At 38.8% G+C, this 22,124-nt stretch overlaps 3 protein-coding genes across 18 annotated transcripts in view; 2 read left to right on the top strand and 1 right to left on the bottom strand.

Moving 5' to 3' along the window:
* Nucleotides 1-8,068, top strand: part of ABCB11 (ATP binding cassette subfamily B member 11) — a 49,462-nt gene extending 41,394 nt beyond the window's left edge. For 3 of the 5 annotated variants that reach the window (XM_032692658.1, XM_032692660.1, XM_032692661.1), the window contains one exon: nt 505-2,368. In XM_032692658.1, the coding sequence (XP_032548549.1) occupies nt 505-705 (201 nt within the window). In that variant the 3' untranslated portion in view covers nt 706-2,368. Of the gene's footprint in view, nt 1-504; nt 2,369-2,590 lie in introns of those variants that run through there. The other 2 variants (XM_032692659.1, XM_032692663.1) reach the window with 2 other exon arrangements.
* On the bottom strand, nt 1,534-16,322 carry G6PC2 (glucose-6-phosphatase catalytic subunit 2). 11 transcript variants are annotated; one of them, XM_032692667.1, is made up of 9 exons: nt 15,892-16,322; nt 15,627-15,750; nt 14,752-14,814; nt 14,224-14,486; nt 11,245-11,318; nt 10,821-10,930; nt 7,651-7,762; nt 6,731-6,846; nt 1,534-5,544 (listed from the first exon to the last, which is right to left on the bottom strand). In XM_032692667.1, exons 4-9 carry the CDS (start codon nt 14,353-14,355, stop codon nt 5,033-5,035), a joined length of 1,056 nt encoding a protein of 351 aa, XP_032548558.1. In that variant the 5' UTR covers nt 14,356-14,486; nt 14,752-14,814; nt 15,627-15,750; nt 15,892-16,322; the 3' UTR covers nt 1,534-5,032. The 11 variants fall into 11 exon arrangements, 8 of the variants coding, with proteins under 8 accessions (XP_032548558.1, XP_032548559.1, XP_032548563.1 ...); XM_032692668.1 differs by lacking the exon at nt 15,627-15,750; XM_032692672.1 differs by lacking the exon at nt 15,627-15,750 and having other exon boundaries at nt 14,224-14,287; nt 15,892-16,321.
* Nucleotides 16,323-16,529: 207 nt separating this feature from the next.
* SPC25 (SPC25 component of NDC80 kinetochore complex) lies at nt 16,530-20,238 on the top strand. 2 transcript variants are annotated; one of them, XM_032693922.1, is made up of 7 exons: nt 16,530-16,643; nt 17,034-17,202; nt 17,290-17,355; nt 18,138-18,278; nt 18,427-18,531; nt 18,835-18,933; nt 19,875-20,235. In XM_032693922.1, the coding sequence occupies exons 2-7, from the start codon at nt 17,049-17,051 to the stop codon at nt 20,006-20,008; spliced, it is 699 nt and encodes a 232-aa protein (XP_032549813.1). In that variant the 5' UTR covers nt 16,530-16,643; nt 17,034-17,048; the 3' UTR covers nt 20,009-20,235. The 2 variants fall into 2 exon arrangements, with proteins under 2 accessions (XP_032549813.1, XP_032549814.1); XM_032693923.1 differs by lacking the exon at nt 16,530-16,643 and adding an exon at nt 16,732-16,938 and having other exon boundaries at nt 19,875-20,238.
* Nucleotides 20,239-22,124: the final 1,886 nt, after the last annotated feature.

The following is a 22,124-nucleotide window of genomic DNA, read 5'->3' on the forward strand; positions in this document are numbered from 1 at the left end:
GCAGCACTTTTTCAGAAATGTAGGTACTAATTGCCTGGGTTTCAAAGCATTCAGATAGGAATAGTTCATAAATGTAACTGTACGTTAAAAAACAAGCAAAATAAAAATGTATTAATGCATACAAATCATAATCCTGACTAGCCAATAAAAACAGCAGTGAGGGGCCTAAGAACTTGGGCGATAATTTGTGTAGCTTGGTTACTTGCAGAGATTAGAGAAATCGTGGAATTTAAAACCATATCCACACTGAGCTGACACTTAGCACATTACCTGAGTAAAAGCCTTCATTAATTTCTATTGCTGTCTGTGTTTACCTGTTCCTCCTTTGTGCTTCTTGTGAACAGAGTTCATGACCCAGCTAAGCACACCAGTATCATAACCTTTGATTTAGCCTCATTCACTTGTCAATTTTAAAAGCCAATTTATCTGAAGCAATTGGGTTCCTGCAGCTCTGAGCCCTGATTTGGTTTGCATATTTTCACTCTGACACTTTGTTGCCTTTAGACTGTGCAGGCAGCGCTGGATAAGGCCAGAGAAGGGAGGACCTGCATCGTCATTGCCCACCGCTTGTCCACCATCCAGAACGCCGACATCATTGCCGTGATGTCCCAGGGACTCGTCATTGAAAGGGGCACTCATGATGAACTGATGGCCATGGAGGGAGCCTATTGGAAACTTGTTACTACTGGAGCCCCTATTAGCTGAATTACTGTGATTCTAAATTAGAAAGATTTCTGTAAACAAACTCTTTATGGTAGGTATGTGTATGTTGGTGCTCCATTTGCTACGAAGTGCTCTACAATACTGTGAGGCCTGTGGAACACTGAAGGTATGTAGCTCTCTGCATCAAGCACATTTGTCTAGCACATGCAGGGGACTAGGCACAGGCTAATGCATTCAGGAATGCATTTCCCCACTGATAGGGGAAAGCAAGCCTGAAAATGGGAAGGATCTTTTCTGATGATCTGTGGAATTGCCATGAGCTGCAGTCAGACTGCACAGTCCTGTCATACCTCAACTAGCAATCAAGGAAGACTCTGCTCCAGTGTTCTGGAAACTGCCCCTTCTCTAGGTAAGCTGAATGAGTGAAAACAATCCCAAGAATGATGCTGTACATATGAAGGGATCACATCTCTCCTAATGTTCAGTCTGCAGAGGATTACAGCAGATCCCTTTCCTGTGGGTACAGAACCCCCACCCTTTCACCCCGTCGTACCACACAGGTCAGCTGTGCTGAGGAGGAGGCTGCACTTCCCCCGTGTGTGGCCGCAGCACTGACACCACAGTGCCCCTTCAACAAAACCAGGCAGTACTTACAAAGAAGGCAGCTCCACAAAAGTAAGGAAAGCAATCAAGGCGAGGAACAGAAGGTGGTGAGGATCATTTCCTAGCCCACCACTCTCCACCTAGCACTCACCATTCTAATCAAAGCTGTCAAATAGATTTTCGAATAGGAATACATGTTTTGGATAAATTAATGTAAAATCCTACAGTTAATCATCAGTTATTTAAACCAGTTCTTTTTTTTTTTTTTGGAAGACAATAATGTGTATTTTTATAGAAATCATAATCAGTAAAGGTGGAAAAAACCCCATAATTAGATCTCTGTTTTCATTAAATACAGTTGATAAACACCAACAATGCATTCAGATATGACAAAGGTCAAGAAGGAGCTTCTTTTGGCAGAAGCTTGTATCTACCACAGTTTATTACAAGATCTACTGCAGGTTTCTCTGAAATATGTTATTGTCTGTAGCACAACAGCACTCTTTGCTTTAGTGACTAGGATCTTGGAGACAAAGCAGATAGACTGAAAGTATAAATTACAGTTCCAACATTTAAATATTGATTTTGAATAATAGAGTATTAACCAGAAAAGTCATTCTCCATGTCCTAAAATCTGCAGGGCAGGAGGCGGTTCCACTCACTTTATAAAAAAATCACACCACTTCTTATAAAACTATGTAACAGTACCAGTAATTGAATAGAGCTGGAAGGGCGAAAATTTATTAGAATACATCCCTTAATTCCAGGCAGCAAAACCTCATTTCAACTTTTGTACAAATCCATTAATAGAATTGCTGCCAAAGTCCCTACTGAACTCACACAGCTGGCACTGAAATGGCTGTTTTCTCAAGGAAGTCTGTATTTTAAACCTTAACTAGAAATTAAAAAAAAGCTGCATTATTTGCTTTAATATTTTCAGCCTTTTTATGTTACAGAGCAATAATTAGTTTGATGGCTTAGGACTGAAAATATCGACAGAGTATCAATATAAATATCAGTATGAATAAGCTACTGACATACCTATATGATATTTAATTTATATTAGTATTTAAGGCCATGGAAAAATAATGACTCTTTATTAGAAACTACCATGACTGTGTGTACTTATTTCATAATTCTTTTGCCTAAAAGGACACCATTTTCATGACCCAAATTAAACCAATGAATTGTATTTTTTCACTTGCTCTTGTGCCTTAGCACTTCTCTTACCCTTCAGACAGGCGCATGAATATCTTGCACCAGCTAACAGGTATTTCTGGGTAACTGGATCATGTCTGTGACAAGGGGCTGCTGTGCAGGACAGAGCTGCAGAGAAGGCCAGCTCAAAAACACTAGCCCCTGCCTGTCATCCCCTTGCAGGAGCACAGGGACACAGCCCCACCTAGGTGGCACTGCTACTGCTCTTCATTGTAACATCATCCTGTTTTCAAGCAGCTAGGGAATATCGAGAGCTGAGTGTTGGGAAGTATGCTGGTACTTTCCAGAAGCATGCAGGCACTCACAGCACACACAAACAGTTGCACATTCCTGAGTACCAGCTCCTGCCACTTAATTTCTATGTGCTACTGACAACCAGTTGATTATAAAGACCTTTGGTACCTGTGCAAAGGGATTAAATTTCAAGTGGAGCTACACAGTATGTCTGGGCATGAGCAACAAGCCTTGATGGACTGCTCGGTGCAGAGCTGGACTGGTCGTGCCGCCATGGCTGCCTCACAGCAAGATGTCCCAGCCCTGGAACTTGGTGACAAGTCCCTGAGCCAACCCAAAGGCATTTGCTTACATCTTTCAAGCCTGAATTGTTAGTCTTGACAGTAGATGGTGTCATTTGCTGTCTTGTGCAGAAATGCCAGTTGTCATTCTACATTTGTGGTTGTGTCTATCCCAACAGAGGCACCAAGATTCTTTGCCAGGGCCCGGAAGCAGAGACCTTCATGTGGTAGAAGCTTAAAAATGTGATGTCTACCCATAACTCCCAGCTTAAAATTGCCAACATTGCCACTAAATCCAAATGCTGTTGTGAAAGCCTCCGACAGCTGTGCACAAAGCATCCCCTACTGCTGGCCAGAAGGAGCCAGAAACAGAAGGACAGCTAGACCAACCTGCTAGTGTTCTGTGATGCCTCTGTAGGTCACCTCACTGGTAGGGAATAACAAAGCACAGAGCAACTTAACACAGCTGATCTTTGTCTTGGCTGTCTTTGTTCTTGGTTATTTGTTTCTAGTCCCATTAGTTTAGTAATTTTGCTTAAGGAATTACAATTATAGAAAAGACTGGTTTCAAGTCAGCTGCTGCAGGAAAAAGAGTTCAGAGATCCATTACAGAAGATATGAGGAGATACACAAAGTAAAATACTCCTCAAATTGTTAAAACAAGATGACTCATTTTTTTAAGTCAAGGTAGTCTTACTAGGCTCTTAAATAAGGATGCCTGTTTCAGATTTGCTGCTGTAATTTGTATAATGTTTATTCCTAAAGGCCAATGCAAAACTATTCACCTTGTTTACCCAAATTAAATAAGATTCTTTCAGTTTGAATTATCCCACACCTAACTGGAAGTCTGGAAACAATATCATGTTTACATCTTCTCAGCCTTATTTTTTTCAGATCATACATACACAGCCCTCATTACTCATCTTATGGCCTTGTATACTAAGGCTATGTATAAACAGCTTGTATACTAAGTATTATGAGATGGTATCAGCAAAATATTGCTTAAAAATTGTGTACTGAAAGGGAATATACAACAGTAGATGCCAAATAATGAGTAAAAATGGAAAGTACCCACCTTTGCCTATTTAGAACATCCATTTTATAGAGCAAACATATTTAACATACTAGCTATTTGTGTGCTTAGGTAAACAAAGCTGACAAGAATATAAAGTTGCGATGACAGTCTGCAACCACATTTTCATGATTTACACAACTACTAACAGTGATTCAGGCTTGTGTTTCTTGATCTGAGAGAATTAGCAGAGAGTTATCTTTGCAATATAGGAGCATGAACAATATTCTTGAGGTCATATACTGAGATAATTTCATCACTGACAGCTTTCAAAGGCGTGATCTGTATCATTCATGATTTATGTGACCACTTTGAAAAAGTAAGAATGACAAAACCCACATAGTAATGCAAAAATATATTCTGCAGAGTATAATGGAAATAAACTTTTTTTTTTTCTCATCTGACTTAATCAGAAGCTGTTTTGCTCAGGAAGCTCAATAAGTTAAATGTAAAGCCTTGCTTATAACTACGCTGGCCTTTTTCACAGTGCCTGGGTACAGCCGTACAGTCCAGTGGTAGGTGGTGTGATACTGTCACACCATTATGTAGCAGTTTAACACACAGTATCTATATATAAAAAAATTAAATACCGAGTATCACTATGTACAACTGATGCTTGAAGCATCATCTAGCTAGAGATGGAGAGAACTTAAAGACCACCATATAGCTAAATAAAACTAGTTGATTGTACTTTAAAACTTTGTTATGACCCAGAGTATTGGGCCATTTCTAACCATACTGCACTGTGATTGCAATATTTCTAGGAATCAGCAACTAATAATATTTATGAGCTGCCAAAGTCATTCTAGAGTGTACTGATTTTGGATGTACTGGTTACTTACCAGGAGCACATCAAAGATGCAGTAGCATCCCTTTGGTTAAAATGAGTTAGCAAAACTGCCTTTGTGGAAGGTTCTTGAGCAGCTCATATCCATCCCCACATTGCTAATCATTTTGAACCTCAATTAAGTTTCTTTTCAGTTGTCTTCATTAACGAGTGGACACAGTATGGAACCAAGGCAACTACAGTCAGAGGCATAGCTGCACTCTTACAGAAGGAGAGAATGTAGAACAAATACTCAGTATGAGTAGGTATCTTAATGAAATTATACAGCTGCAGTGTAGCTAAAGAAGCAGCTATACACAATATGCGAAAACTTAGCTTGCAGCTATTTTTACCTTTGCAGCTTGTGACAAACATTTCAGAATTAATTCCAAGACCTAAACCAAAGAGTGCCCCTAAATTCCTCACCAGTCCAGCAAATGGAGTTGTGTCAATGTTTATCCAGTCTGGGTTGGCACACCACTTCTTGGCCTTTGGAACAGACCATAACAAGTCAATATCAAGAAGTTTGAGGGATAGATAAAACCCAAGGGCAAAGATGAAAAGAAACAAGTTTGTCTTGATGTACATTCTCAAGCTCGCAGTCTGAATAGCAGGGGTATGCTCAAATGCTTCTGCCACAAGAATGCCTGTGGATTAGAAACTCAGTGTTACAGGGAACAACGCACTTGTACTTTGAAGAAGCACTTTCTACAGTGTGCCTGTAGAATTTGACTTTCGAAGACAGAAGAATATGTCTTTCATATCTATGTGTATATATACACATACACACACACAATTTACCACTTCTGTAGTACATTACAAAACCTTTTCTCCCACTCAAAACTGCCAATTTAGAAAAAAGAAATTAAATACCAAGCACTACATGGTTTTGATATGAGGCATACCTTAAGGCCTGACTGCATCGCCCAGATGACAACCTATCAAATATTAGATGTAAACTGGAACATTCCTTTTCCAAAAGAGTCCCTCACTCAAAGACTGGCTCCAGCAATGCAGAATTCAATACCAGTTCCCACACAGGCTTTGAGTGTTGAAGGAAAAGACACAGAACACACTTATCTTCTCTCATACTCATTTTATCCTGGTTGTGAAGAGGGAAAGCTGTTAGCCATGGCTACCCAGGCTGCGCTGCATCCATGAAAGAGAACAGGACCAGGCAGCCCCTGCTCAATGCTTTGGTCACTCTCCATAAAATCAGATAGATACTAGAGAGATTATTCATAGTTTGAACTCCCTGAATACCAATTGGCAACACGCTTAAGTAACTCTGAAAAATGTACTTCAGCTTCTTAAATCACCCTGGGGAGTTTTTACTGCTGATTCACCTTTTTCTCTATTTTGCCCCAGGTCTCTGACCCCATACTTGTCCACATTGCACACATGCTAGTTTGCACCTGGACACCATTTGAAGTGACCCAAATACCTTCCTCCTGAGGTGAAAGGTCAGAGCCATATAGGAACAACTTCCTCTCTGATCTCTTCCACACAGGCAGCGCAGTCAAAGATTGGATGCAGCCAGTACAAACCAGTCAGAGCTAGTCTGAGGCAGTGTGGATATAACACAGTCAGCATCGACTGGCAAGTGGACAAAGGCTCACTCCCTTCACTCTGTGAATTACAAAGGCAGCAGGCACATTCTAACCTTGCGAATTTTACCTTTAGACTATTATCAAATCCTTGACCTTCCAGAGAGTGGAGAGCACCACTGGGGCTGCAAGATGAGTAGCACTATGAAAAATCTCTTGTCTTTTCTCATACTTCTTTTTTTTGAGATTTTACAAATATGTTAAAAAGAAAAAAGAAAAGCATTACCAGCAAATACTCCAAGAATAACTTGATGAGGAAAATGTGTTGCTATGAATACTCTTGAAATGCACACACTGATCTGGATAATCCAAAAAATACTCCAGAGGAATGACCATGTCAGTCTAAGAGAGAAAAGGAAAATGGTTAAAAATTAAGACAAACTATTTCATCTACTAATTTATCCCAAGCCCCATCATGTCAGGCTCATATTTTTACCAGCCAGAGATTTACCAAGTAGAGCAGTTTAGAATCAGATGATTAAAACCTGGAAGCCAGTACTAAAACATTATCAAGAGTGGTTATAGGAAGAGACCCCAGCAGTTTCAGGTCCAAGACACCACTGTGGCTTTAGTGATGAAAGTCATGCATAGTAGGTTAAATTAGCACTAGTACCCTGAGCTTCATGAAGTCATACCTAAATGTAAAAGTTCAGTTATTTCATGATAAAATTTACATAGTGTGGGAACAACCTTGTCGGGTCGACAGCAATTATGAGACTTTTCCGCAGAGCTGAGTAACACATTACAGTGAACTATGTCAACATTATGTGCATTTGCTTTAAAATGGGCTAAGAAGGATGACCATCAAAGTAAATTTATGTTCTAACCAAAAGATCCAATAAATAATGGCAATTAATAGAATCAAAAATTTCCAATACTGAAGAGGTGACACAACCTTTAGCGGGAGCTGATTTAGAGATATTGTATGCAATGACAGTAATTTAATAAATAAGAACCTATACAAATGGCTAAATCCTCTTAATATACTTTTTCTTTAGCTGAGGCAGATCATAATAAAGGGCTGTTTTTTTTTTTATGAACTGGATAGAACAGACTATGAATATTTGTTTAAATTAAGTCCATTAAAAACATAACATGTATACAAAGAATTATCTTTATGAGTTAGAGGAATGGAAAGACACTGACCTGTGAAGGGTAACAGCTAATTTATCTTTCCATCTAACTGTGTAGCTAAGTGCTGCAGTGACCATTACATACCAGACGCAGGATGATCCCATGGCATGTCCAGATGGGCTTCCTAGTAAAAACAAAAGGGAAATATTCACCTTAAGAATGATGACTGTAGCATTTGTCATATCGAAAATGTCAACTGGCAGTTACTCAGGCACCCAATCATTTAGAAGGGAAATGGCTAACAAAGGCTGAAAGAATGTCAACTGCTTCGCAAAATTTAATTTTCTCAATATGAACTTCTCATCTATAGGGAAGCCATATTTGTCTGAAATCAAGTAGGTAACAGCTTAACTATCTTATATTAGTGTGGGGTGGAATCTTGATTGGAAAACATAGTATTTTCCTATTATTTAGATTTGGATTGTGATTTAAAAAAAAAAAAAGGTGTCTAGGACTCCCTTAGGACTGTAGCATGGAATGTAGAAGTTATGTATGAGGATCAGATGAGAAAGGGTTTGAATGGGCCTCCTCATAACTAAGGGGAGCAAGAGAGCTTTAGCTCTTTGTAACTAAACTAAAGTAACAGTGTAACTTTAGATGGCCCTTCCAAACTGCCTTTTATCTGCTTCTGCAATTATCATGATGTGAAAAATTGGGATCTGTGTCTCATTAATAATATCACAATCCAGATAATTAACATTTTGGGTGGTTTTGTAATACATTTAGAAATGTATCTCAAGCATGATGGAAGAACTGTGTCTTTATACTTTAGTTTGATTTATGTTATAAATTTTAAGGTGTCATACATATCAACTAGCTTGAAAATAGAGTATCGGTGAAATTGGCACATGAAATGATACTGTAACATATCCAACCAATTGCTGTAACAGGGAACATACTCTCATGTAGAGATCAACAGTAATTTCCTTTTAGCCCAGGTTATAATAATATAAATGTAATTTGTTTTAATTTAACAAATCAGATTTTAATTTCACTGGAAACAATATGAAGCCTCAGAAAAGTTCCTACAACTGTGAAAATCACCAAAAAACAAAGTATGCTGGCATGATGCAAGGGAAATGATTCCTAAAATTACTTGGCCACTTCTTTTCCCCTGTTCACCAAGTTTACATTCAACAAAATAAAACAGGGAAAGAGAGAAAATTAGATAACTGAAATCTGTCAATCCCGTATTTCTACAGCTTGGCTTTCTGTGGAGACAAAGTGAAGTAAAAGGGACAGGATTATTTCACTGTCAGAAGAAATAATTTTGGGTCCAGAAAGTGTTATGATCCAGAACTATATAGCAGTGGGTAGAGCAATAGGATATTTCAGTGAAGTAGTAAAACAGGAATGCCTAGGGCAAGCACTATGATTTCTGACTTGCTGCACTCATTTTTGCTATTCTGCTTGCCAGCATCTTTAGAGTCACTCTACCAGCTCTTTTGTTAATTGCCTAACAGATGTGCACTCCTAAACCTCACAACAGAACAAACGTCACTGATAAGGAAACCATAATGTTGTCTGTCAGCACTGGGAAAGCTCCTCTGTCTTGTCATTTAGGAAAATGTCATCTAGGAATAATGTTTCATAGTTCATCTGCAAATTACCTACTAGAAACAGCATAAGCTCCACTTTAAGGTTTATGTTCTTAAAGCCTTAAAAATACCAGAGAAAAAAATGGCAATAGGATTTTATTTCAGCTAATTCCAGAAGTACAAACCAAATTCAAGTCCTGCTTGCCATGTAGTCATAGAAACAGTTCCCACAGCTTTCCCTCTTGCTGAGCTGTGGAGTCTGGGGTTCAGGCTATCCTAGCAATATTTGGATCTGCTTTTCTCATGTCTGTGGCTGCTCCTCTGCTCTTTTAATATAACTTGCATATTTTAAAAGTGTGTGAAGTACGATGTAAGCTCATGCAACGACTGTGTGCTCTTAACAGCTGCACTGACTGCACCTCCTCTTGTTAATGAGGAGCAGGTCAGTGACAGATATTGTCAATGGTTCAGAGCAAATCTGGAGGTGGGGAAAATGTGGTCATTGTAAGTGCAAAGAAGGAATCAATATGGCAGTTGTATCCACTGAACAGAAATAGGAATGACTTGTTACTTCAGCAAGAAAGTAACAAGAAGGAAGATCTTCTGGTTCAATGAATAGAATGAAACCCACTGACTGGCTCCTTAGCCAGGGCTTGGAACTACATGGTACTGAATGGGCTCAGTTCTGAAGGCTTTTGAAAAGATCTGAAGTACTTTAATAGTTTGGGTTAGGTCCCAAATGAATACACTTGAAGGAGACTGCAGATCACATATAGACCAGGCATTATTTAACCCTGCCTCATACAAGGGCTTAAACTTCTTGTTCACAATTACAATGGAACAATCACAGTGGAGGATATTGTTAACAAATTCAGCTATGCAAACTGCTTTAAAGCTTGCAGTGGCATTGATGAGGTGCAAAGCACATTAATTTCCTCAGTCAGGATTTTCTCGCACAATGAATTAAACTAAATTCAGTCAGTCAGCTCAAAGCAAATTCATCTTATTTCACATATTAGGGTTGCACAAGTTCATTTGACTTCAGGAGTATTGCATTTGAGTTCCACAGAAAAGATAATGAGACATAAAAAAGTGAAAATACATAGAGAAAGTACATTTTAAAAATAATTTTCCCCCATATATTTGCATACATACACATTTAGTGTCAGTGTCTGGTTCTGGGAAGAGGGGTTACATTTTCCACTCATGATACATTACATCAACAGTTATTGATACTATTGTTATATACACTGAACCACCTACTAGTTTTTGGGGGTTGAATATTTCTTGCAATAGTGCACTGGCCCACAAACTCAACAGCCCTGTGCTCTGTTTTGGAACATATTAAACAATGTATTTCACAAGTTTTGTGAAAATTCCTTTCCAATATGCTGGTTCATTCTACTAGTAGTTATTTTTAAAGTAAATCCCCCTCCCTTGCACTATTTAAAGGCAATGAAGTAAACATTTTGTCATATAGCAATCAAACACCAGTCACATTGTATTTCTTCCTTTTTTTGGTGCTATTTTATATATGAACTCTGAGGTTTGTATATTATATAAGACCTTCATAAGTCACATCCTCTCTCCCTCAAAGCCACTATACCTATGAAATGTACCAATGTAATCTCCAACATTTCTTACCTGGTCCAGTTTCACACGTTATAGGAAACTGTTCAAGGCATGGGCTTGATTGATTAGGATAAATCATTGTTTCTTGCACCCACCAGTATGGGCGATGGCCAAATAAAATCCTGACAAAAAATAAAATAAAATAAAGCAGAAACTGAATGAAAATATTTTTATGTAAGAAGGCCTCATGATAATCCTATAAAGAATATGAAGAGCTATATTGCCAAAACTATTCTATAATAGTTCTACAGGTTTTTCTCATCTTACCACGGTGTCATTTCAAACATATCTTAAATACCTGCATTGTGAATTCCTTTTTTATAATAACAGGGGAAAGTCTACTGGTACATTATTCACAGAAATTTTTCTAACCTTGAGGCACATACAGTAACTATCATTAAAAATAGCAAATTTTAAAATAAATCCAACTTCTTACCATTTAAATATGAGGTTGAACCAATCACCAATGACTGCCACCCATATCATTTTAGTACCAACCACTTGGTTGAGCTGAAACCAAAGAGGAAAATAAATTGAGAATATATTCCGCGGATCACCAACATGTGACATAAAATTAAGGAAATCCTGGTAAGCCCTGTAGTCCCTCTGTAAATGCTGAATGATAAGCACGCCATTGCTATGGAGGAGATCCATCTTAATGGATTAAACTGTACTTGAAATATAGTAAAGTTCCTTTAATCTTAAGTTTCTAGTAACAGAGAATGAGAACTGTGGAGGGGAGCTATTAAAAAGTGAGAGAAGGTGATTGACGTTGCCTTTATATTATATTGGTGTGGTGTACCCAGCCATTCTTGAAACACGTGGCTCCAAAACTCCGGGAAAGCACATGAGTCTCTTAGCCCTGGAAAGCTTTTCTGTTTGCAAATTTTAATTAGAGGAAGCTAAGTGAAGTACGTGCTGAGCAGCAGCAAATTGTGGGGAAAGTTTTGTGGAAACACAATGTATAACTTATGTAATCCTTTGTATGAACAGTTGGAACATGTTTGCTTAAATTTTTTCACAGTTCATTTCTCTGCAGGATGGACATTAGTAATGTGTGTACTTCATTAAGTGTTACCTGTATAAAGGATAGAAAGAATACACAAATAACTGATCTTTGCAGAACTGTCATTAAAGCTGTACATTTCACTTTGAAATAGAACTTGGCTACCATGCTGCTACTAATACTTTGACAACACATTTTTCAGTCACGGAAAATACAACCAGCATCCATACATCAATGAGGCTGTTGAGCTATAGATTTATTTTTAAAGCAGCAGTATTCTTAAAACACTGAAAAACAATTGTTTCCTTCACACTAGAGGCCTGTTAATCCAGGGCACAACGCAGATGAAGCTTAGTCTCCAAGTCATCATTTGGTACCACCATTCCTGTGCATTGCTTACACGATGCAAGCCCTACACAGCTTTTCCAGAAGGAGTTGCAGCCCCACTTCTGACCGCCCAGCCCTGCAGAAATGAGACCTGCTTTGCAAACCAGAGCAAGGTTGGGAATAGATGATTATGAGTACTTTCCTGAAGTATTCCCAAGTGAAGCACAGGGCAACATCCCGGGCAAACAGCCAAGAGGAAACAGATTCTGCCACATAGCAGGATTTTAAAAGATTACAACAGATAATATATTAGCACATCAGATTTATCAATATTAGTACTAATAAGTGTAGAACAGGAAAAGATTATGTTAATTTGTGAGGTGGCTAGATGAAAAAACTTTTTCCACTAGATATTAAATGGATACTAAAAGCCTGATGATACCATCTTCTGATATTATCAGAGCAGCAAGAGGAAAATTTCAAGCTCTTTATCAGGCATACTCATATTCCAGCATATTCATATCTTCTATTGAAGATTATTTATGTATTTGAAACAATTAGAATCTGAAGACAAAAGCAGCTCTATATATGCACTGCACACTTCCTCTACTGCTCTCTCCATGGCACTTCAAGTTAAACTGTAGAAGTTGTGGAGATAAAGATATGAACTACTTAACTGGTTGTGCTGAAGAAGGACTTAATGGCTCACCAGGGCTTTATGATATGTCCTTGGGGAAGTCACATGGAAACATCAAGTAGGTCCAACAAATAAGGCATGACAATTAAATGGACTTAGAAGACCTCTCCTCCTGACAGAATCTCACATTTACTTTACTCCCATTTATTTTACCTATTAATAGTATGGTTTTAGAAACTTTTTAGCAGTTTTAAATCCTATATGTTTATTGCTACCAGTCGCATTGAGCTTAACAGAAAACCTTAAAGTTAAAAACAGATTTAAAATTCTATGCACTGTTTCTGAATTACTACAGTATTTTTCTCTACATTGATTGAATTACTCACTTCAACTGGTATCATCTGATTTCAAGGAAAACTGTTCCAAAAGCAAAATTTAAGGATATTTCAACAATAAATATTTCCTAGCTTTTTAGCTGAAAATATTTGAGAAGGTTTGTTTCTTGCTAACCCTTATAGTTTATTGCTTTTTACAGTGTACAGCAAAGCAACCGTCATATAAAAGAACAGATGGAATTAATTTTCCCTCTCCCAGTTCTTTTCCAAGATTGTACTTGTTTAGAAATATCTTTACTGCAAAAGTATCTTGCCTTTAAAGACAAATAAGACTTACAATAACAACAATAAAAAGCACTCTTTTATACATGTCTGAGGTTAGCATGGAAAACTGTGGAGAATCTAAGTTTTTCCTCTCTTTTTCAATCTAGTTTAGAAACAATAATTAACTGTAAACGTGAGTGTAAATGTCAAGTCAGTTGGTAGATGAATAACAACAATCTTTCTTTTAGTACTTAACCTCATCATAGTTGCTGGTTTAACTAAGTTGAAATAACTATTGTTTTATAAGAAAAAATATTTTGCAGTAAGTCAGTCAGTTTCCATCAAGTCCTTTAAAGAGTGTCTACCAAGTAATAACCAACCCTTTATGGTCCCTCTTTAATGGCACCACTGTTACTCAATAGTATCAGAAAAGTTGCCTCTCTGACACAGGATGTGCAGAACCATTGCAATAACTTTTTGCATGTTTGTTTTATTTACAAATACAAACCCACCCGCCCATGTTATCTATCCACTGGGATACGATGCATCTGCTCAGACTGAACTCTTCTTCAGACAGAACCACTCAGGCACACTTTGGTTCTCCAAAAACTTTGTCAATATAATGTTTGAAGTTATATCCTGGCCTTGTTTCAGTAAAGTAACCTCTTCTAGTCTACATGTTGAAGGCCTCCTGATAATAGTTTTCAAGATTTTCCTGCTGATTCTTATGCTGCTTAGGTAGAAGATAAAGACCTAATGAAGACTAACAGCTAACAGCAAACATTAAAAAGCTTTCATTTTCTCCTATATTCTTTCTGAGAGTTTCAGAAGCTCCTGCATTCTCACCTTAGAGATACTAGAGGAGTCATGTTTACAAAGGATGTTTAAAAAATGGCAACAAATCCACAATCTGCAGGACAGAAAGCAGGGAGTTTTTGGAATAGGTAAGCAGGTTTCTGTGAAAGAGACAGTTTTCATTGTAGCTGGAAGCACTCATGATCCTGCTCCATCCAAGAGGCAATCAACAACTCACATGCCAGTCATCTCTTGTCCTGCCTGTAGTACTTCACAACCAATGAAAGTCTGAGACACTAAAGACTTCCCAAGCTCTAATAACCAGAAAAGATGGCAAAACACATCTTGAAATACTATATTTAATAACTTGTTTAAACTAACAGAGAAATATTTCCTTCATAAACTTTCCCCCGGTCATTTTCTATGCAAAGACCTGCAAAATGCTTCTGTAATGCACTTAATATTTCAAAGTCACTTGAGATAATATACGAAATAAAACTAGTTGCTGTAGCTTAGCATGTGGAACTGCAAGGAAAACTAGTGATCTATACAAAATGGTCAGAAAGTGTATGCAATTACCTTTTTTGTCCTGTTTTGATATTGTAGAACCAAGGTTTGGCTTTCACATGATCAAATTAGTTCCTAGTACAAAGCAAAAACCTTTAAAATGCCATCTGCTCATATAAAGAGTTTTTAATTTATTGATAATTTCTCAATTTATTTTATTTTCCAAGACATACAAAACTAGAGACTTTATATATTCTTGGTAATAACGTAGAAACAAGAATCATGCTGATGATCCATTGGAGGGAGGATAAAATGTTTACAGCTCCCTTGCACCTACATATTAGAGCAAATATTACATAACTGTTATCAGATGTTGTTAAGTAAATGTTTGCAAGAGAAGGGAAAGCCATCAAAGCAAACATTCTTTGAAATCTGTTAATGGAGGCCTGTGTGCTGGGCCTAACTTTCTGGTACATTATGCTTAGTTAATTGAACAATAGCATTAATTTCCACATCAGTGTTTCCACTGTCACTAGACCACAAGGATTAATGAGTAATTTACTAAATTCACCAGCAGACACTATATACAACAGCTGACAGCTATTTTCCTAGGTATAAATATTTTGCAAGTGGAACACTGAGAAGATACACATTAATTTTTTAATTAGGAAGAGAAGAATATTTCAAGAAGCTCTTTCCTTTCCTTTCCCTTCCTTCTCCCAGATTTATACTTGGCTACGTAATCATTCTTGAAACAGCCCAACTTCTGTACATTTAAGTGTAAAGCAGATAAGAAACAGAGGTCTATTAGTTTTAGGACTAATGCTGAGGAAACTGTGAAATCTAGAGAAAAGATGTCCAAGTCAAGTGAGACAGGAATACAATGGGATAGAAGTGCTTATATGAGTTTATACAAGAGTAACACAACTAATAGTTGATGGTCTCACCTCAGCCTTTGCTTTAGGTCCGGTGGGGGGAAGGCAGTAATTAATTCTTTCAGAGTAATTCTCATCGCTTTAATAAGTTTACATTATTCTGAGACTATCTAAATAGCACCGGCAAAAAGTAAAGCTAGGAGAAAATAATTAGCTGTGGTAACAAAATGATCAAAAGTAGCGATTATGATAAACTGAAGGCTGCTACCTGGGATCACAAACTAGTGCTTATCAAGAGCCAAAAGGGAATATAAAGAACTGGAGAAAAAACAGGCACCGTGTCATAGGGACCTCATTCGCTATGACAGAGGCTTATGCAAGTGTTTGACCGGGCGCGGGCAGCGCTACTGTGTGGTGGGTTTGTTCACATCGAAGAGGTGCAGGTCGGACTCCTCTCACTGCGATCTACCTTAAGGGGTAAATTGTTATCCACACTCAAGAGAATTCAGACCTGGTGAATTAAAAGGCAATTCAGTAGCCTCACAAAACTTAGGACCATGTTCTGTGAGTAAAACAGACACTGGAAATAACTTGCGGCTTCAGAGGAGCGAAAGGGAACCGTCCCGCTGCCCAGAGCGAGCCCGGTTTGTTCAGTACGGAGCAGGCTGTCCCCCCGTCCCGGCCCCGCGGGCAACCCGGCCGCAGCGCCCTTAGCGGGCCCTCAGGAAACGCGTTTATCTCCACAGGCTTTCCCTGGGTAAGGCCCGCGACCCGCGGCGGCTGGCGGCTCCCGGCTCCCGGCTCCCGGCTCCCGGCTCCCCGCTCCCCGCTCCCCGCTCCCCGCTCCCCGCTCCCGGCTCCCGGCTCCCCGCTCCCCGCTCCCCGCTCCCCGCTCCCCGCTCCCCGCTCCCGGCTCCCGGCTCCCGGCTCCCCGCTCCCGGCTCCCGGCGGCCCCGCCCCGCGCGCGCGGCGTTACCGCAGCAACGGCGCGGGCGGGCCCTGGCGGGGCTGGGCCAATGAGCGGCGCGGTTGTTGCGGGGCGGGCCGTGCGGACCGTTGGCGGCGGGAAGGCGGCGCGGTTTGAACGCGGTGGGTTCGGGCGGGTGCGGGGCTCGGTGGGGCCAGAGTGGGCGAGCGCTCGGTCCGGCCCCTGGCCCGGGCTGCCGGCGTGGGGAGCCGGCCCCGGCTCGGTGCCAGCTCGTGGGGGGACGGCGAAGGGGTGAGGGCGCCCCGGCTGCAGCGGCCGCGGTGCCGCCGGAACCCTGGCGGGGCCTCCCCTAGCGCAGCATCTGAGCGCTGGGAGAGGAGCGAGGGGAACGCGGCTCCCGCTGAGCCAGTGGTGACAAAAAAATAACAACTTGCGGGAAGAGGTTTCAACAACAAGGCAAGGGGACCAAAGCAGCTCCGAGGGTTTATTCCGTGAGTTACCCCCGCTGGCACTGCCTCCCGTGTCCTGACGCTGTGTCTGTTCACTGACAGGTGTGTTACAGCGCCATGGCTAATGCAAAGACAGAAGATGAAATAACTCTCTTTGAAAGAGATATGAAAGAGTTTTGGATAGAGTTTAAAAGCGTTTATGGCACTGAACAGATCAATCAGACTTTAACACTGAGAGATTCGTGCAAGGGGTCTATAGACGTGCTTTCAGGTAAAAAGGCTCTATGTTCCTTTTAGCTCTACGTTTTGCAAGTTATCATCAACTTCTTCAGATAACTGAAGTAACTTTCCATTACAGCGAAATGGTCCAAGAAGCTGAAAGAAGGAGACCTGATGATTGACAAAATTCAGGAGTATAACAATGGTACAGTACGGTGTTTTATTTATTGTCTTAACATTTCTAAAATTACCTAAATACAGCTGAATAGTATATTTAACTTCACATTTCAAAAGGTAAATAGTAACATCAGAATGAAGATAGAATTAAAACCAAACATATTTGGTTGGTTACAGGATGTAAATTTCAATTCAAAAGAAATTTGTTGAAAAACTTCATTGATAGTATAAAAAGATAAGTCAGTTTTCTGCATAGTGATTTTGGTGCTTAAGTATTTAAAACAACAAAGTACCAAAACTTCCTGATTTCAATAGAAAAAGTAAATTAAATTGCTTAGTAAAGTTAAATATTGTGAGGTTACTTATGCCTTTTCCATATTAGTAAGAGCACACTGTCACCTCATCAGTTCAGGGTCAACTTCTCTGAATTTTGTAGTTAAACTTCAGAATATCAGGTAAATATTATTGCAACTCTAATATCAGTCAGTGTGTCCATTCTTCGCTTTCTGTCAAATTATTTGTGGAGAGGATCTTCAGGCTGTGAAGATGTATACAGTGCTGGCACCAGAAAACATTGCATCTGATTGAAGTATCACAGCTCCCTACTTTGTAGCTTCTCTTAGGAGTAACTTTCACTCTAAACTTTATTTGATACTCTTAGTGTAATTATGCTGACTTCTCTTTGCAGCTGAGATAGGATGCATTTCACAACATTTTATTCAAATAAATCATCTCAAATTACTTAAGTATTAAATAGCAGGGGCCTACTTAATCAACTGTATGTGTTCATATTTTCTTGCCTCCTTTCAGAGATTCTCCAGCAGAGCAAATGTATATCAGAAAAGGAAGAGCAGTTGGCAGAAATTAAGCTAAATCAAGAAGCAGAGCAACAGAAGAACTTGACTGACAGCATCCAAGAGTTAAAAGAAGAGTTGGTGAAGCAAATGGAAAGTAAGTAAGCAACAGATAATAAGGAAATTTTTTTAATTGAAGGAGGAATTGTTTTCAACAGTTGTTCTTTAGGGCTTTTCTACTGTTCTAAATATTTTTCATGTGCTTGTTTTGCCTTTGATACTTATGGTGGATTTTAAAATTCTAGTAACGTCTTCTAAAGACAAAGCTGTCAAGGAGAAAATGGAACGACTGTGCAAGTCTAAAGTGTTGTTTGAGGAGTGTCTTGGATTGGAGATACGCAGAATTCACAGTAAGTTGCTGTAGTTTCTGTAGTTCCCGTGTGCACTGATCCAATGTGGTCAATGCTGGATTGTGCAGTGAAGAACCAGCGTACACACCTGATGAATTGTCTGAGCCCAGGCATTACCATTGTTTCTCAAATGGCAAAATATGTTGAAATGCATTTGTCTTTCAAAGAGACCAGGGTTCCCTAATTTATAAATGTTCTAAGAATATTAATTGAAACTAACTTCATATTGTGATTTTTAGTTTTCATTGTGACTCTCCAGCGGAGGTTAATGGTGTTAATTAATTCTGCTTGTGTTTATTTTAGATGAACAATTACAATTTATATTCAGACACATTGACCACAAAGATCCTGACAAGCCATACACGTTTACCCTTTCCATAAATGAACAAGGAGATTATGAAGGTATGTGAATTTTGAATATGTACACAAGAGGACTGAATCTGATGCCTCTATTTGAAAAAAGTGGAGAGGAGCAAAGTGCAGTTTAGTTGTAACCTTTATCTTCCAATTTTTGAGTGACAAATATTGCAATGGTAATGTAGTTTCTTTAATTATGTTTGTTAACTTACATGAAAATATAACTGCTTATCTTCACTCTCCATTTTGGAGATGCTGTTTACTTCTTATCAAGCAAAGCAGGAGAAAGAGGATATACAGAGATAAGGATGCTTCATTTTGTAGTTTGTTTATGCTAGAGTCAGTGTCTGTGCTGACAGGCATATTTCAGCTTCATTTGAGAAGCCTAGAGGGCAGAGAAACCCTTACAGGGTGACATAGGTAAAAGAATAAAACTTGAAATCCAGCAATCTGGATTTCCGTAAGGATACAGCATTTCAGATCTTAAAGCTTGTTTTGCAATATGGATCTTACTTCAGTTATGAAGAATTTAAGTGCTGTGCTGCAGTGCGTCTAGATAGATGCTATTGGGGCTTTTAGGTATGGACTGAATAGATTTCTGGTTTTACTAATTCAAATTTAAACTTTTGAAGTTAAAAGTACATCACATACTGGGTTACATCAGTTTACAATCTGCTTGCTGGCAGAGCAATAAAAATATTTAGGAATGTGTTTCAGTTTTTGACCAGGCTATGGATTACTTGGAATTGCTGTAACAATTCACGTAGGAGCACAGCACTGAGTGGGAAGTCAGGAAAACAGAAAAACTGTTGTGATTTTGAGGCTTTGTCCTTGCTGACAGAAAATGAAGCTACTCAAAAATAATACTTGTGGAAGCTAAAACATAAAAAGATAACAAACTACATTAGTATTTCAGAAGCATGGGAAAACACTAATATTATTTTTTTTTAATAAGTCTCATCTTTTGGAAATTTTTGTCATTTTAGTGACTTCCTGTACTCCTGCTCTGGACTGTATAGCAGAGTTCCAGCTCAAAGTGAGAGAAACTAACAATTTTCCTGCATTTGTTGCCAACATCAGAAAAGCTTTCACTGCTTTATCGTATAAACAGTCTGCATAAAACTAGCTCAGACCTCTCTTTCTAGCTGTAGAGCCACTCTTGTTTCCTTCCTGTATTGTGAAAATGTGTATTTATCCCTGTCTTACTCTGTTTTCTAAATAAAGAAAAATAATGAAAACAGTATTGTAGTCTGCTGTCATCTAGAGACATTTTGGATCATTCTTCAAACAACAATATAATAACTGCTCCCTTAACTGAATGCCTCCAGACATGTAAGTTTTGATCCAGTAGCAAGTGGCTTAAAGATGTGATGATCTCTATTTAGCTACCCCAGGAAGATGTGCAAAATAAAGTACCTTCTGGAGTTTCTCTCTCTTTTCCAAAAACATTGATGAGTCTTTCAGGTTTCTGTGGTTGTAAAGTGTTTTCCTTATTACAAAATATTTAAATGGACAGCTGTAACAAGAAAGAGCTTCATTTGATAATTTAACATAGTTCAAATAAAATCTTACTAAATTCAGTCCCAGAAATTCTAGTGAAGTAAAAGACCACTTGAATTGAAAACTAGTATGTGAGACCTGGCCATTTAGGCATGTTTAAATGTGGAGATGCTTATAAGATACTCTTACTATTTCCTGGTCAGATGTGAACTATGTTTTAATTCATTTGGTTTGTCTAGACTTAACGGTACAGCTTGATGGATACACCACACCCTTAATCTTCTGAGTGCAACTTAAGAAAAAAAAAAGTAATCCCTATTGGATCCAGCAGAGAGATGATCTTCCATTTCTTCTTCCCAATAAGGCATAATTTGCTATTTTCTAAATAACGCATCCTTTTCCTTGGTATTCCCTGTTGTTTTTTTTTTCTTTTGCTATAGCCAGTTATACACAAAACTAGCAGTAAGGAGGGTAAAGGTGCCAGCTGATTACACTGCAATTTTAGAACAGAATGGCAGCAGAGATTAGTAAGTGCTTTTATAATGACATCTGTAATTAAACAAATCCTCAATTTCTGTTTTGTCCATAAACCCTGTGCACTCTCTGAGAATTCTGTAACCGACAATGGGACAGACAGAGGCACAGGCTGGGAGCCTGCCTTCAAGTATGGGGTCTTGTTCATTGCAGATTTGCTTCCTTTTATTTAAATAAAGGAATATTTAAATAGGAGGTATTTATTTCAATTACTTGCTTCTACCACCAAAAGCATGCTGTAGGCACTTTATGTAGGTCAATGTAGGCACTTTATGTAGTCAGGAGTTAAAAAAAAATGCATTGAGCCACCTCTGCACTTCCCACTTCTCTCCCAGGCATGATGGGTGCTGTTGGCAACCCTTCCTTGTACAGAAGCTCTTGCCTTCCATGTCAGAAAGCCTATCCCTTCTCACTAATGGCATTGCCCTCATATCCAGAATGACTATTAATTTTGAAGCGTACTCCTGCCCTTCTTTACGTATCTGTGCCAAGCAACTCTTAGCTGCTCTGAACTTCAGGATGCTCAACCATTTTACAGCTGTTGTATGAAGGCACAAAGACTGACAACACAACCATCTCATTTTCATGATTTCAAACGGAGCTGTTTATTCATTATGGGTGTACTTATTGCTCAGATACCCTGTAGCGTATCTGATTTGATCATCAATTTCACAGGAGAAAGAAGTTGAAACGCCTTGAGTAACAAAGACAAATGCTCAAACTTTGTGCCATATTTTTTTCTTGTTCAGCTCAGGCATGAGTAGTTGGTGAAAAAATGAATTGTCAAGATTACTATGCACAGAGCATAAAATATGGGACAACTACTGTATTGGAATATACATTCATAGAAATTATTTCCTAGAAAATATGATGTGCCTGGCTGTAAATGTTCTGTGCATATGCCTAAAGCAAGAAGTAAAAGTTTGAAATATTTATTGTGTGTAATATAAACCTTTACAACTCCTTTTGGAGTGTGGATAATATACCTGCTTATATTTGGCAAGGCAAATCAGCTGCAGATCTTACTTCCACTAAAACATAGCCAGCCATTCCAAAAGTGGGTAAAGGCTAGGAAAGTGTACACAAAAGTTTCTTTGCTTATTAAAAAAGAGGAAGTAAAACTGGCTTGTGACTCCCATGAAACAGCCTTTATGGTAGTGGAAGATGTGTCTTAAAATTTTAAAACCTTTGTGGCTTTAATA

The sequence above is a fragment of the Chiroxiphia lanceolata genome, chromosome 7, assembly GCF_009829145.1.
Source record: "Chiroxiphia lanceolata isolate bChiLan1 chromosome 7, bChiLan1.pri, whole genome shotgun sequence".
Classification (NCBI taxonomy): domain Eukaryota; kingdom Metazoa; phylum Chordata; class Aves; order Passeriformes; family Pipridae; genus Chiroxiphia; species Chiroxiphia lanceolata.